The sequence below is a fragment of the Salarias fasciatus genome, chromosome 20 (assembly GCF_902148845.1).
Source record: "Salarias fasciatus chromosome 20, fSalaFa1.1, whole genome shotgun sequence".
Lineage (NCBI taxonomy): Eukaryota > Metazoa > Chordata > Actinopteri > Blenniiformes > Blenniidae > Salarias > Salarias fasciatus.
Genome location: NC_043764.1, coordinates 13412496 through 13428124, shown reverse-complemented (window position 1 = coordinate 13428124; position 15629 = coordinate 13412496). Strand labels below are relative to the sequence as shown.

Below are 15629 nucleotides of genomic sequence, written 5' to 3'. Positions count from 1 at the left end.
ATCTGATTGGACAAAGCCGACCCGGAAGAGGAGGCTCATTGGCACGCCCTACTGAGCTACATTCACAATCACAACGTAAGACGTTTGTTTGGGAATTTAATCCCTAGGCGTTTATTTCGGCGTAATTTCGGTCTTTTGATGCTACATTCGTGTCATTTCTTGAAACTACTCACACATCTCACCTCTGACTGACAGCTGCTCATACAGAGACTCCAGGTGAGATGCTTTCTTTTAGCATGCTACTTCTTCAGCTAGCAACACAGATATGTTTACATTGCACACACTATCATCTGTAAAGATCACGGACCATTATGGTTGGTGTGATGTTTAGATAGTTTTTGGAGTCATACTCGGACTGGAAGGCTCATTGTTGTTATATTGACTTTACTCTGCGCCCCACATAGTTTGGAGACGCACTTGTAGCTGAGGATGGCTTCCCGTGGCAAATCAGAAACCAGCAAATTAAGGCAGAATATGGAAGAGCAACTTGACAGACTGATGCAGCAGCTCCAGGATCTGGAGGAATGCAGGTACAGTGACGAGAAATGGTCTGAATCCACAGTTCAGTGTGGCCTGGACTGGGCCGAATAGAATAGAGAAGTTAAATTAATCTCACAGAGAAAGCCTTGTAGCATAGCTACACAAAGACAAAGAAAATAGATTAAACGAGATAGAAGCTAAAATATCAATAGGAAAGAGTAAAAAAATGTATCATTAAGCTTTATTATTAATAAATACAGGGCCAAAGGGTGACTGGTAAAAGAATAGAGAATGAAATTAACAGAAAAAAACACAACAAACACAGCTTACAGACAGTTATAGAGCCACAGGAAAGAAGGATTTCTTGTGCAAATTGGTGAAATGAATCTGTTACTAACGGTGCTCCTGCCGCTCATTTAAAACCAACACAATTGTTGCAAACTCCTCAGTCAGGACCGTTCTAAATGACGCAATTATCTAATTTGGCACATCTTCTCGTTTGCATATCTAGGTCAAATCACATGATGACGTCAGTTGAAAATGATACATTGTTGCAAACTCGTCAGTCAGGACTGTTCTAAATGACATTTGGCATATCTTCTCATTTGCATATCTAGGTTAATTTACACTATGACGTCAGTTAAAAACAATACATTGTCGCAAACTCCTCAGTCAGGAACCACAAGGAAGAGACCATATTGGTGCAAAGTGCATCATGTGACATGACAGAGATACAGCCATAGAGCCCTGATCATTCAAAGGCAGCTTTTAAATGGAAGTGCAGACATATATTGACATACATCTATCGTTTTATTATAGTTTACAAATGTAGAAATGCTATCTACAGTTACAAATCAAATTTGATTGGTGTCTTGTCTTATATTATTACACAGTGACATCTGAATAATTTAGATTAATGTAGCATTTCCTGTTTGTAATTTATCTTGTCAAGTGTCCATTTGTTTCATTCACCATTTATTTAGTTTTATAATAAATAATTGAACATGCATCTTTAAGTTTCATTAAGAGGGGATCCAAATTCTTTGACATATTTAAACACATTTTGTTAAAATAATGTAATTACTTTGACTAGTACATAGTTGCTTTTGAAATATTTTAACTCAGTTACTTTTTTGAAGAACTATAAATAATTAGTTTTTAAAAGTAACTTGCCCAACAATGTATAAATTTGTCACATGTTTTGTTTACATTGTTTAGTCTATTGTTAAAAAAAATCAGTGCGTAAAATACAAACTTTCACTGAAGAGTGAACACTGTCTTCATTCCAGAGAAGAGCTGGATGAGGAAGAGTACGAGGAGACGAAGAAGGAAACGTTGGAACAGCTCGGCGAATTCAACGACTCCCTGAAGAAGATCATGTCCGGAGACATGACGCTCGTGGACGAACTTAGCGGGATGCAGCTTGTACGAATGACGGTTCCAATCAAATAGTGACTGTGTGACTAGTTTGAGTGTTAAATATAAATGCTCCTGTTTTTAACAGGCGATCCAGGCTGCGATCAGCCAAGCTTTCAAAACCCCGGAGGTGATCCGGCTTTTTGCCAAGAAGCAGCCGGGACAGCTGAGGACCCGACTCGGAGAGGTTTGGACTGCAGCTCTTTACTTCACACTGCGGATTTATCTCTTCATCTGTATGATGCTCGGGCCTGAAAATTTTCCAACCCGCGCGTGACGTTCTGCCGCAGATGGACCGAGACGTGATGGTGGGGAAGCTGTCGCGGGACGTGTACACTCAGCAGAAAGTGGAGATCCTCATGGCCCTGCGAAAGCTGGGAGAGAAGGTGAGGAGCCCTGCCTTCGGCAGACGGATGACTCAGTGGCTCATGTTGGTGAATCAGCATCGCATTGGTTTATTTCAGTCGTGTTGCAGTCACACATTAGTCAGTATAATCTCCAAACCTCCCATCATGGGAAGATTTGAGACTTGAGCCAGTTTTAACTGTCTGACAGCTCACTCCGGAGGATGAGACGTTCCTCACTGAAAACGCCACAGCGACTCTGAGCCAGTTTGAAAAAGTAACTGCAAACATGGGTGAGTGGGCAAATTCCTTCAAGCGTGTTGAATCTCATTAATTGACTTGTAGATATTTATATTTATGATGGGTATTTTTTTCTTCCTTTCTTTTTCAGGCTCTGAAGACAAAATTCTGGCTTTAGCCAGCTCTGGTGTGAAAACGAAGGCGTAGCAACTTCACAAAGTGTTCATTTCAAATCCGTCTTTGTTCACACTGCAAAAAAAATGTGCCAAGTGATTGTTTTTGTAAATACTCAGTGCTTTTGCAGGTGTTGTGGTAGGAGCTAACACTTTTTAACAGTATTGTTTTATACACTTCAACTTTTGTAAATGTGTTTTAACCATCTAGGAGTGTGTGAATCTGTATTCTAGGTACGGGTGTGTGATTTGTTTTGTGTGAAGACATGAATGTAGTGGATAGTGCAGGCGGTTCAGGGGGATTGTGATGGTGTGATTTGCGCCGTTTTCCTACGAGGTTGTTGAGTTTGTGTCTGAAACCTTGAATTCAAGGTTTTTGTTTGAGAGCTGCGAAGCTTTGAATGCATTGGTTTCAAAACTCATTTGTACGGTTTGCAGAGCTTTGGACAAAAAAACATTAACCTTCAGGTGACTCACACAATGATGGAACTTAGGCAGTTTTTGTCGTGTTTGTGTGTGTATAATTTTCACCTCTTGATGATCAGCTTGTTCAGCATCCACCCATCTTTCAGACAACACATTGACTCATGGCAACCATTATTTGTCTGAAATAAAGCAGAAAATATATAAGTCTGGACTCAAACCAAGTCTATTCTCACTCAACGGAGCTCACCACTTCACAGCATTGCTTTAGTTACGTATATGACTTTTTCTCCACAAATCAATGAAATCGATGACGTAAAGCTGATATTTACTATCTGCCACACAGTTAAGATACACAATTGGATAAAAATAAGCTGAATGTATGACTGAAGTTTGACTGAAACGTGACAAATTCTCTGAATGGTGTAGCTGCCGTCCATTCAGCTCTGTGGGAAGTCTGGAACGCTCACATGACACATGCAGTTTGTTTGTGTGTCTGGTTCTCAGTAGCTAAGATGCACAGTGTTGGTTTACACTGAATGTTTACTGCAACATCATAAATAAGAATCTGCCTTTGTGTATGTGGTTAAAGCACGGGCCTCTTGTTCATTTGTGTGTGTTGTGCTTGAAATAAACAAAATGGTAAACAGACGCTTCGGTGTCAGCGGTGCATTGGCTGTTCTGGTGTCTTCTGTATAAATCTGTGTCATTCAGAGTGTCATTTGAAATGTGATTACAAGTTCACAAATTACGTGATTAATCGCAAATTTAAAAAGTTAATCGTTGACAGCCCTTCATAGATCAATGGCGATCAAAACTGACAGTACCAATAAAAGCTGAATTAGCTCCGATTAGAAAAAAAGAGTTTGGCAATAATAAAATTAGTTTGATAGCTTATAAACCAACAATTTTAGTGATTTAATTGTGATTGAAACAAATCAAATATGCACTATTTTTAATGTTTACAGAATCATGATTTTGCTCTCCGTGTGGTGCCATGTAACACCACCAGATGGCGCCATTGGTTAATATTTGAAGGACTTCAGGGTGTGTTCCTATATTGCTCAGCAACACTGGGCAAAGAAAGATCATATAAATTTCACTGAACATGAAAATAGAAACACACGTTTCTTCATGACACAGACTCCAGTCTGAGTGAGATGAAGACCTGGATTCAGACTCCACTCCGCAGAAACCTGACAATGTTCCTGAAAAACTGATCTGATGGGCGTAAAAATTGAAACTTGGATCAACCCGAAGGTGTGGGGGAGTTCACATCAGGGCCTTGCTTAAAGGCAAAAGAGGAGGCCTTCATTCACTTTCCTCAATTCATTCTACTGGAGCCGATCGGGGAAATGACGAAACGAGAGCAGGCGGAAGTTACATCCATCTCACCATCCTTTATTTTGTTTACGAGCAAGCATCAACTTCACTACAATTTGCCTTTCAATTGGTAGAAAAGTGAGAGCAGCTCCAACAAGCACAAAGGAAGCATCCAGCCGTTCAGAAAACATCGTCGCCGTTCCTTTTGAGAAAATAGTCAAAAGAAAAGAAAAAAACAAAACAAGAAAGAAAAGTAAATAGTATCTGGAGTGTCACGGATGTGTGAAACAGACAATCTGAGGAATCGGTAAGTGGATCACGCCTCCCTCCCTCCAGTCTCACAACCCCACATGGGACAGACACGCAGTGCGGTTCATGCAAACTCGACTCCCCTTGAAACGTCGCAGTGTGACTACAGTATGGCTGCGTTTAAGATAAGTTAGGCAGTGACATTCATTTCAACCCGCTGACAACCGAGCGCCGGGGCCGCTTCCGAAAGCATAAAGGTCAGAAAACCCATGAGAATGAAGTTCTGGTGAACCGTAAGCTTGAAAAACGTGGACATGAAATGTTGGACATCCTGAAAACCTGTGAGGGTTTCAGAGCCGAGTGAATTCTCATGCTGCCCTCAAAAAAAAAAAGAAAAAAGAAATCCCTCCTCAACCGCTCAGGCAATATTAGGACACTGTTCAAAATCACCTTCCACTATACACAGACAGGTCAGTGGACAGTATACCCAGGTATGCTGCCAAAAGCATTTCATAACGTACTGTACATCTCTTAAAGGTGGACTCCGTCAATATGATTTAGTACAATATCTATAAGAAGATACAATATGGATCTACTTCCTCTACACATCAACAAGGACACATGACATCTATGTAAAATGTTGTCACTTTTTAATAAAACTAGCAGTGGACTATTGTTACGACGAACTGAGAGAAACTGTATCCCCAGCTAGAAATCTAGCGTTAAAAACAGAATAAAAAAAAAAAAAAAAAACAGAGAAGAGAAAACAACAAAGAAAATAATCGCCACAAATAAAAGAGCGTGGATAAAGTGGTACTTTTTTTTTTCCTTGTTAGACCTGCTAATTACGCTATGATCGGCAAAAGGCACTCCCATCTCAGCCGGCTCAGACCTGGCCCTCTGCTTGGTTTTAGTCCGAGTGTTCCTCGAGGGGAGAACGTTAAAAACCACAAACGTGTGACATAAACCTCCCAAAATTAAAAAAGTAGCATGAAAACCACCTCCGATGTGTTCAATTCTAAATTTGGCCTTATGAAAATAAGATGCAGTGTTGCTCATTCTGACGTTTTCTTCATCTGGTTTTGATGTCGGTTTTGGGGAAATGTTTACATTTAACTCAGAAACTCAAAAAGCGTGAGACGAACATTAAAATACCCGCGAGGGTACACTTCTCCGGGTTTTGTGAACGATATTTACAACAGTGATGGACATCAGCGTCTGAGAGGAGATCCAGGTTGGACACACTTTCCCAATCAACTTCCATTAAGCTTCAACGTAACACCACGAGGAAAATAAGTTTACCAAATGTAAACAAATATAATCTGAGAACAACTCTACAGTACAGTACCATGTACGATATAATCTAGTGGCCTACTGCAAAAAAAAAAAAAAAAAAAGAAAAAAAAAAGTCATTTTAAGATTCAAACAAAAAGTAGATTCATTTTTAAAGTGTTTTCCTGCTCAAACCCCTCGACTGTGAATCCTGCAGCAATCAGAAAACTCATTAAAAATATTTCTATTTCATTATCATTGAAGGTTAAATAGCCGTGCCGTTTAAAAACATAAAACTTGCAATAAAGCAATCCCCGAAAAGTCACTTCACTCCTCTCCCTGGAAACAAAGCCAGCAGATGCACCTTCCAGCCGAGCTGTCTGCCGGGTCTTCAACTCGTGAAATGTTGATCTGAACATGAGCGTTTCTCTGAAACACGAGGGGAAATGAGATCTACTGGGAACGACGCGCACCGACGTCAGGAGTGCAAGCAAAGCAAAAGCTGAACCCGTCCTGCGTGCGAGAAAGAAAGCAAAAAAGAAATGAGCTTACTCTTACTGACAATTAAAAAAAGAAAGAAAGAAAGAAGAGAGACAGAAAACAGACACCACTTATCATGGAAACCTCTGCTGAACAGTCCTGGGTTTCTCATCATGAAGCAGACTTTTTTTTTTTTTTTTGTACAAGCATGATGGAGCAGCTTTTTGCAGAAATTCAGCGACATGCTACAGCCTGTGTGACACAAATATTCTACATTACGTACTGCGTCGTTTTTAGATATTGGACCCCGTTGAGCAGGCCTTCACTAACACATCGACTAATTACATGGTTTCTTTATATTTACAAAAATCTTTAAAAAGCAATTTATTTCTCTACACGTATGACTTCTCAAATTTCCTCATGCACTAAAAAAACAAACAAACAAACAAAAAAAAAACAAAACAAAAAGAAATGCAGTTTATATGTTTAAAAGCATCATTTTGTTTCACTGGACTACAAGCCAAGAAAACTCAAGTCAAAGCTATTTTTTTCGTTTTGTGAGTTTAGCTGCAAACAAATCTAAAAGCATTAGCAAATATTTTACATCAGGAAAACTAAAATCATTCTGAAAGCCGTAACGCGGGAAGAGAGCGAAACAGAAAGTGCAGGGTTGGCTTCCTCACACAGTTCCAAACCAAAATGTAGGCCAAGTTTTCCTGGGAATTAAAATAGAATAAATAAAAAAATAAAAAGTAAAAATCAGCAAATCCGGTGATGACTACACTACACTGAGTACCACCACTAAGATAACGACAGGAAAATCTTGACCGTGTAATGCTGTACGCTGAAGGGAATCTCTCTTTTTTCATTTTTTTTCATTTTTTTCTGTGTGTGTTTGTGGGTGTTGTTTTGTTTTTACATCATGGCTCCTTGGGAGGACGAGTGTGTGTGTGAGAGAAGCAGTGAGAGAGTGTGTGTGTAAGCGTATGTGTGTGTGTGTTTCGTAGCGTGTGTGTGTGTCTTCAGTAGGTGAGGGTGGAGTCGTCCCACTCCAGCTGCTGCTGTCTGCTGGCCCCCTGCTGGTCCTCGGGCTCGCCGCCCTCCTCGTCCTCGCTGCTCTCTGACTCAGCGCTCGTGATGTCGTCTTCCTCCTCGCCGTCCTCGCTCTCCTCCTCCTCCTCTTCCTCCTCCTCGCTGCTGTGCTGGTCCTCATAGGTCTGAGTCGAGACGGATACAGAAAGGCGATGTCGGTTTACAAAATCACTTTGTGTTTTACAGAAACTCCAACAGCGTTTACGGTCGTGGAAACTTAAAACTAACTAAATGAGTTATTTATGGTTTTACATTGAGAAGCACGGCGGTGTAGCGGTGGCCTCACACAAGAACGTCCCTGGTTTTTATTGTGACATTTATTCTTTTAACTCATCTCTCTTCTGTAATGTAGATCATGCACGTCTCGTCTCATGCAAATGTTACAAAAAACATGTTTGATTGTAATGAAACAGAATCTGTATAACCAACAGAGGAAATGCTGTGAAGGAGACAGCTTGTACCTCTGGAGATTTATCACTGCAAACATGTCAGGTATTAATAATAAATAGTGATTCAGAAAACAGCAGTGACTTTATTTTACCAGATGAAGCGCTCAAATGATACACATTCGTACTGGCTGAAAGGCTAAAAAAAAAACAAAAAAAAAAAACAACAACACTGAAAGGTTTCTGAATCTTGGCTGACCTCAGTGAAACACAAATTCTGTTTTCCCTTTTACCAACACGTGTGAGGTTCTACTGCAGCAAACGTCTCGTTTCACTGTAATACTGCAGCAAACCAACTTAACACACCGAGCAATGCAAGTCAGACAACCAGGAAAGTAAAAATTATAAATGAAATGACTCAGAAAGCCATGAATCCACTCTAGAAATATCCACATCCTGCCCACAACCATGACTCATTAACTCTTGTTTTTTTGGAATCAAAAAGTGTTGATGCGTCTCCCGATGAGAGGAACCGGTCCAAAAGATTATTAAGATATGATTATTTCGCATCAATTAATAAAGTAACACTAGGATATCTGCAACAAAGCCTCTCCAGCATTCCCCACAGGACTGTGAATCAGTCAGACTCACACAAAACTAGGACACAGTCGCAACATCACCCAGAATGCATTAGCAGCTGAAAAGCCGTCTCGGCTGCAGCCCAACCGCATTTTGTCGAGCGGTGAGTTTGGGCCAAGCTCCTGCTGTCTTTTTTTACCTCCATGGGGTTGACGGTGATGGTGAGGGCGGAGTCGTCCCAGTCCATCTCGTTCTCCTTGCCGTTCTCCTGGTCCCTCATGGTGCGCTGGTGCGCGGCCCGGATGCGGAACACGCCGAGGATGATCATGAACACCAGGAAGCTGACGCACACCACGATGACGATGGTGGCGGCGCTGGGAACCACTGCAGGGAGGAAGAACACACCAACACATCATGAAATGACAGCTTAGGTGTGAAACTAAAGGGGGAAAAAAAAAAAACTCTTTGCAGTTTTCCGTGGGATGAAAACAGCTTCCACGTCTTTCTGGGGGACATTTGGAGGGCTCTGGCTGGATGGTGACTCAGTGCCGATGTTAACGGGCTCCCATGAATGCTTTCCGCAGCTCGAGGTGTGCGTCTTTCTTTAAATAGCTTTGCCAGTCTGCTTCGCTCTGCCCCACATTAACGGGGACGACTGCGATTCTCATGCTTAGCCGGCCCGGCAGCGCAGAAGATTAGCAGAATAAAAGGTTGTGCTGGGAGCGCCGCCTGTGCAGATGTCACAGACAGCACTCAAAAGTAATCCCTAAACTTTAAACTATTAAAAAAAAAAACCACCAGTGTTCCATACATGTCCTAGTTTCACATGCCTGGTTAATAGATACTAATCCATCGGCAGCAGTGGCGGACATAACAGGGAAAATCTTCTCAGCAGGACGACAATTAAGCAGATTACTGGTTTGATCATTTAGAATCAACTGAGGATGGAGTGAAATTGAAGGAAAACACAGCGAGTTCAAAAAGCTGAATCTGTGTTTATCAGGTGTTGGAAATGCTGTGTATGTAAAGGTTTTATTTAGAAACTTATCATGATCCACTCAGAGCCGTAACTGCAGAGATAATTCAACATGTCTGAAGTCAGACTCGTATTTCCTGATACCTGAAGCCTGGTGAGCGTTGACCAGGTTGTGCCCGGACAGGTCCACAGAGGCGTGGTGGACGGGGTTGATGAAGTTGGGCTGCACCATGGCGTTGTTGGCATGCTCCACGGGGCTGGCCGTGTGGATCACGTTCACCTGAAGACGAACACAGACCATCACATGGACGCTCTCGCAATGGGCGGACAGCAGAGTCCCCTGTCAGAGAGAAGAACCGCTCCAGTCGTACCTCCACTTTGAAGTCGTTGCTGATGTAGCGGCCGTTGAGTTCAGAGCAGACGAGTTTGAACTTCCTGTCGAACAGAGCCTCGGTGTGCCAGTTCTTGTATCGAATGAGGTGCAGGACCTGCTCGTAGTTGGCCATAGTGTTGACACCTGGAACACAGAGAAAGGAGAAAACCCTAAAAAACCCTGAGAAATCACTGACTCTGGCTTTAACGTGAGTAATTATGATTTAAAAATCCAACATATTGACATCCGAACATCATATATTCTATTTGTTCCATTCAGTTCGTGTAAGAGCTGAGTGAATCAACACAACCAACAAACGAAAACGCGGCGGAGTATTTCTGTACCGGTGATGACGAGGCCCAGGTTAGACGAGCTCATCTCGAGGGCGCGCTGCTGCAGCTGGGATATGTCCACCTCCAGGCTCTCGTGCTCGCCATCCAGCTCGTCTCCCACAACCGTCACCTCACACGTGTCTAGGTTGTGCATGATCTCCTCGGACACCACCGTCTCTTGGACTGAATGAGAAATGAGAAATAATCAGGAAAACACCGGTTCTGGCCTTGGATGCAGATGCTGCTCATAAAATGTATCATGAATTCTAAGGGGAACAGAAATGATCCTTTCACGTCTTCGGTCATCGTAGGGTTAAAAGTTTAATCAAACCGAATCCCATCTAGTTTGCAAACAGACTGAGGATTACAGGGTTTATTTGTCCACAGATCAAACAATCACACCAAAATCAATTCTAAGTCAAACAAACCTGCCAAACGTGAAGACTGTGTCAGTTGTATATTTTACAAGCTTATTAAACAGATCTGTAGTTGAAATAACTTTGCTGCTCTTAATGAAACAAATGAGTGTTTCATGCACGGTTTGAACTTTTTGACTCCAAGAAGCTCCAACAGATTGATTCCTAATCGTCCGCTGTAAGATCTCCTGCTATTCCGCTCTGTAAGGTGGGGCAGTGCGCTGCAGGTAATAGCATCAGAGGTCTGTAAGCTCTTTTGTCCCATATGGTCCGCTGTTAGCCACAGGACATTGTATCTTGCTGTATCTGTGTCAACATTAGTGCGTGTCTATTGTCTCTGGTCCTCTTAGCAGATACCCGGGTCTAACAGATGGCTGGGCTGCTCACTGACCCCTCCCATAAAGTAGTAAACAACTTATCTGTTTGGCCTCTCCCTCCCTCTCGCGCTGTCTGTCCAATCCCTTCATCCCCAGGCTCTAATCCTCAACATATCCAGCTACTGTACATCCCCTCAGCCATCAGCTGTGCATTCACGGAGCCTGCGCAGCCATTCAACATCATAGGTAATTCGATGAAGTGAACGGATGGCGCATCAAACTGTGTCGCCCCGCCTCAGAAGGCACGGCAATAAGATTACACTTATGGCCTTTGAGCAGAACTATGAGTCACAACAGTCTGTTTAGCACTCGCAATCCACTAACCTGCTAAGTCTCAGTAACGTTATCAGTGCTGCTTACGGCCCCGTCGTGCACCTGTCTTTACCTGTGGGGTCGTCGTCTGCTCCCTCCGCGGCTTCGGACTCCGCGTCGGCCTCCACCTCGCGGGTGATGGTGCTCACGATGCGCAGCTCGGGGAAGAGGGTCACTCCCTCCTGACTCTCGAATTCAGCGGCGCTGCGGGCGAAGTGGTCGATGCCACTCAGGCTGATTTTGGGCTCCTCCGGCTGCAGGACCATCACGTAACCCTCTGCGTCCGGCACCGACACGCACGCCTCCTCGTTGAAGCATCTGGAAACAATTCACATGAAATACTGAAATCCTGAACCTTTAATTAGGTTCTGAAAACAAGGACTTAAGATTTATGATTTAACTTTAAAGACAAAAATTAATAGATTATAGAAAGTTTGAATTGACATAATTAATGTTAATATGTCAGCAGTATTAGCCTATTATAGAAATGTTATCATCCAAATATTATGATTATCTGCCCAAAAAAACATTTCCACTGATGAATGAAGCTTCACTGACTGAAAACAATACATTCAAAATGTTTAACGTGTGTGTCAGAACACAATACTTTCAGGTTATTACAAAAGACAGTTGATTTTCTTCAAAATTTAGAGAAGGAAAGGAATACGTACAAGGAGAGATTAACCGTAGTAATCACATAAAACTATCAAAAACTTTGAGAATTTCATCTTCCTTGTTACTGCTAAACATTGTCCTAAATTCTGAAATGTTACCAGCTTGGAAGACAGCAAATTCAGATTAAATTTTATTTTCAGTGTTCAATCTAGAAATTGTGTTAAACTGCTTCTGAGTTTGTGGACATGTCCATAAAAGGTGAGCTTTCAGACCATCAAGTACAGCCATAAATGCTGTTTTGCTATTCCCCCCCCCCCCAAATCTCTGAATACATCAAAGAGAATTGAAAAACAAAGAGTAGAAGACACACGGCTCCGCTGCCTGTCATTCTCAAACACCAAAACAGCTCATGTTTATTCTCTTTGATATGGAAATCAGGCAAAAACTCTTGACCCTCTCTTTTCCTCAGCGAACCATCTGTACATGTAAAGTAGCGTGACAATCCGCTTCATGAAAGTCTATAAGGCTTGTTTGAGAGACACTGCGCTGTCGTCATCTGAACGGGTGACGTGACAAATCAAATATGAAACAGCAAAGCGTTTTTAGCTCCGGTTACTCACTTGACGGTGGTGGAGATACGGAGGTGCCTGATGCCGGGGGTCGGGAACTGGCGGGAGTTCAGGTAGGAAATGTGCTGCATCACCTTGTCAAAGGCGTCGATGTCGTCACCTTCCACGGTGAGAGAGGACTGGTTGGGGTTGAACTCCACCTGCGAGGAACAATCGGGGTGAGCTGAAGAAACGTCTCCGAGACTTTTCAATGATGCCAAAAGAAATATAAGCAATAATGGTTTTGTTGCTAAAGAAAGGAAGAAACCACAGCAGATACCACTCTTCAGATTAAAGGTTAATAAATAGATAATGAAGCAAAACATCTAAGAAATCTAATCATACCAAAGCTTATCTTTAATGAGACTGAGGAGCACAGCCGTTCATTGTGCCTTTCGTGAAATGCGATTCCTCATTTTCTAAAATTAGATATTTCACGATCTAAATATAAGAACTTTAGGACTCACTGGGGACTCTGCACAGCTTGAAAAATTCATGTGAATTCATTTTGCGATGGCTGACAAAGCGGAACGTTCTGGTTTTTTTTCCCTGTGTGGGTTTTATTTTTTGGTCAATGTCTGACTCACCTTCTCAGACCTCGACAAACTCTTAAAATCTCTTAGTCTGAACTGCGCACAGCTCTTATATAAATGCAAGCTGTGGACTTATTCAGTTCAACTGTGTTCTCAATGCAAATATTCAAATCTTCCAGTCTGGATCTGTTCAGTGCTTCCTCACCTTGACAGCTGAAGCTACCTCCTCGGGCAGCTGCACGTCTAGTCCCTCCTTGCAGGTGTACAAACAGTCGATCACTTTCTTGTTCTCCAGCTTGCCAGAGCGGATGATCAGTCCCGCCAGGTTCCCGCGGAAAAACTGAGCCATTCGAGCATTAGCGCCTGGTCACATCGAGACAGGAATATGGAGAAATAAAACACAAATTAGTTACTTACGAGTACTTTTGATAGATTTTGACCTTTTCTAGGCTGACGGCTGAAGCATGCCATCTCAATGCGCAAAGCTGACGTGAATGGACTTCATGCAAGTTAGTATATGTGCTCTTATGAGGCCCGAGGCCCGCAGTATAGCACGACATGATAGATGAGCATACACACGTCTTCGAAGCATGCAACATTTCATTTGTGGGATGAACATTTAATTTACTGTGAAGAGAAATGAGAGCAAAAAAAAAAAAAAAAAAAAAAATTCCAAGGAGTGCTTACGAGAAGATAACTGCAAATGAATCCCCATTCATCACCTTTTTTTTTGAAAAGAAAAATGTACTGTAAAATACTCAGAAAGTGATCTGCGAGTGGAAACGGAGATGTGGTGTCTGGAAATGGCTAAATAACCGAGATTTATGATCAAGGGCTTTATCTGCCAAGGGAGAGGTGAAACAGCTGTGTTGTGTCTTCCTGTGAAAACGTCTGCACCACTGCAGAGACTCTGACAAACTCGACATCTCAAGGTCACACAGTACGTGTGTGTCTGCGTGTGTGTGTGTGTGTGTGTGTGAACTGCTTCGGGTCTGTTATCTGATATGGAGAAGCTACTGCTTCTCACCCCAAGGTCACACTTTGAAAGAAAAGCCAGCACTGCCAAAATACTGCAGCCAGGTCAGAGTTTTGTGCTCGTTATGTGTCTATTTCTGTTCTGCTGGTGTATCGGGTTGTGACGGAAAAAAAACAAACAAAAAAAAAAACCTGCCGGACTGCACTGCTGCAGTGAGATGAGCAAATAAATGAAGGATGGAGAAAATTAATGACCAGGTAGAATTGATTCACACCACCTCATGCTGCAAAGGGTCATGAACAACATTGAAAAACATTGTTCTGCATCTAGAATGTGTATAAAAAAACCATTCTAGTCAAAATGGCATGAGGATGCAGTTAGCGTGGCGGGACACTGTGGACACATGGACATATCTGGGGAGGAAGGGAAAGATTTGAGCAACCTGAGGTGGACTCAGAGACTGTCTCAGTGTCATTGTCATGTCCTGAGTTGTCTGTAAAGGGAAACAAAAGAGCAGGTAGAGAAAGGAAGGAAGGTTGAGGATCTGCAGGAAAGACTTGGAGAAACGCTGCAACATTTCATAAACCGAGAAGGAGTTAATACTGCATCCAACAACCAGGAAATTATAGTCACGTTATATTTGGTAGAACCTCTTATCGAAGGTAATTAGTTAACGTTAGGAATTTGGGAATAGTTTTTAATAATTACAGAACGTTACAGAGGCTAGACATAAGGAGGAAGCCGCACGGTTCTCTATGACGATTATCTTCTTGGGAATCTTCCACAAGTAACAGGTTTAGTCACACAGGAGAGCCTCCGGCGTTTACCTTGCCAACAGGCACCGATGGTGAGCTGAGTTTCAATCTTGGACGGGTGCAGTGGGTAGTCCTCTGTCACCAGGAAGGGCTCGAAGACAGTCCCATCCACGAACATGGACACGGTGGGGAACTCCACGTTGAGCACGTAGTGATGCCACTCTTTGTCACACACCTGTGGAGAACACAACAGCGGGAGTGAAAAAAGCTGAACCCTCAGCTATTTTGCACATAAAGTTGCACATAGTGTTCAACGGTGTCTGACCTGGTCGAGCTTCCAGTGAAACTCTGCCGGTTTGTAGTTCTCCGCCTCCGACGGGTCCTGGCGCAGGAGGAAGATCAGTCTGCAGTTGTGGACGTACAGCGAGTAGTGGTGCCTGTTCATGTCTGCAGGAAGAAATATGACAGAGACGACGAGGAAGTGAATGTGAGACTGGCTCTGAATGCTCTCACATGGACTTTCACTGTAAGCTGGCTCAGGAATTTGTGTGGAGGCAACTTCTTTGTATATTTGTTTGCTGCCGGAATCATTCCCAGGATGCACGGCGTCCCCTTATAGTGCAAAGTACCTGGAACAGGCTTATACGTGTGTGTTTAGGCAATATGTTTGCTCATTCACTGCCGGTTTGCTGCTCTTTAAGTAATATAAATATAAAGAATTAAAGCTCAAAATGCTTTATAAATGAGCCAAAAGGGTGAACTGCCAGGTTCCTGTTTCTGTGACGTGACTGTGTGCTGACTGGAGGTCAGGAATGGTGCTGAGATCACGGGGATGGGAGCTTCCTGTCCAGTGCACAGCCGTTCTGATGTAATCCCCCTTATATAAGCAGAGAGACAGA

General features: G+C 42.7%; 2 protein-coding genes across 7 annotated transcripts in view; one reads left to right on the top strand and one right to left on the bottom strand.

Moving 5' to 3' along the window:
* clstn1 (calsyntenin 1) overlaps positions 1-15629 on the bottom strand; it is a 49314-nt gene that overhangs the window by 9135 nt on the left and 24550 nt on the right. For 2 of the 5 annotated variants that reach the window (XM_030119271.1, XM_030119273.1), the window contains 11 exons: positions 15056-15177; positions 14803-14965; positions 14418-14468; positions 13205-13362; positions 12479-12627; positions 11317-11561; positions 10151-10321; positions 9805-9950; positions 9578-9713; positions 8657-8841; positions 4462-7617 (listed from right to left, as the gene is read on the bottom strand). In XM_030119271.1, coding sequence (XP_029975131.1) covers positions 7423-7617; positions 8657-8841; positions 9578-9713; positions 9805-9950; positions 10151-10321; positions 11317-11561; positions 12479-12627; positions 13205-13362; positions 14418-14468; positions 14803-14965; positions 15056-15177 — 1721 coding nt within the window. In that variant the 3' untranslated portion in view covers positions 4462-7422. Of the gene's footprint in view, positions 1-4461; positions 7618-8656; positions 8842-9577; positions 9714-9804; positions 9951-10150; positions 10322-11316; positions 11562-12478; positions 12628-13204; positions 13363-14417; positions 14469-14802; positions 14966-15055; positions 15178-15629 lie in introns of those variants that run through there. The other 3 variants (XM_030119274.1, XM_030119275.1, XM_030119272.1) reach the window with 2 other exon arrangements.
* On the top strand, positions 52-2732 carry lzic (leucine zipper and CTNNBIP1 domain containing). Of its 2 annotated transcripts, none has more exons than XM_030119279.1 (7): positions 52-214; positions 393-530; positions 1770-1905; positions 1985-2083; positions 2187-2282; positions 2452-2533; positions 2632-2732. In XM_030119279.1, the coding sequence occupies exons 2-7, from the start codon at positions 430-432 to the stop codon at positions 2685-2687; spliced, it is 570 nt and encodes a 189-aa protein (XP_029975139.1). In that variant the 5' UTR covers positions 52-214; positions 393-429; the 3' UTR covers positions 2688-2732. The 2 variants fall into 2 exon arrangements, with proteins under 2 accessions (XP_029975139.1, XP_029975138.1); XM_030119278.1 differs by having other exon boundaries at positions 52-216; positions 405-530.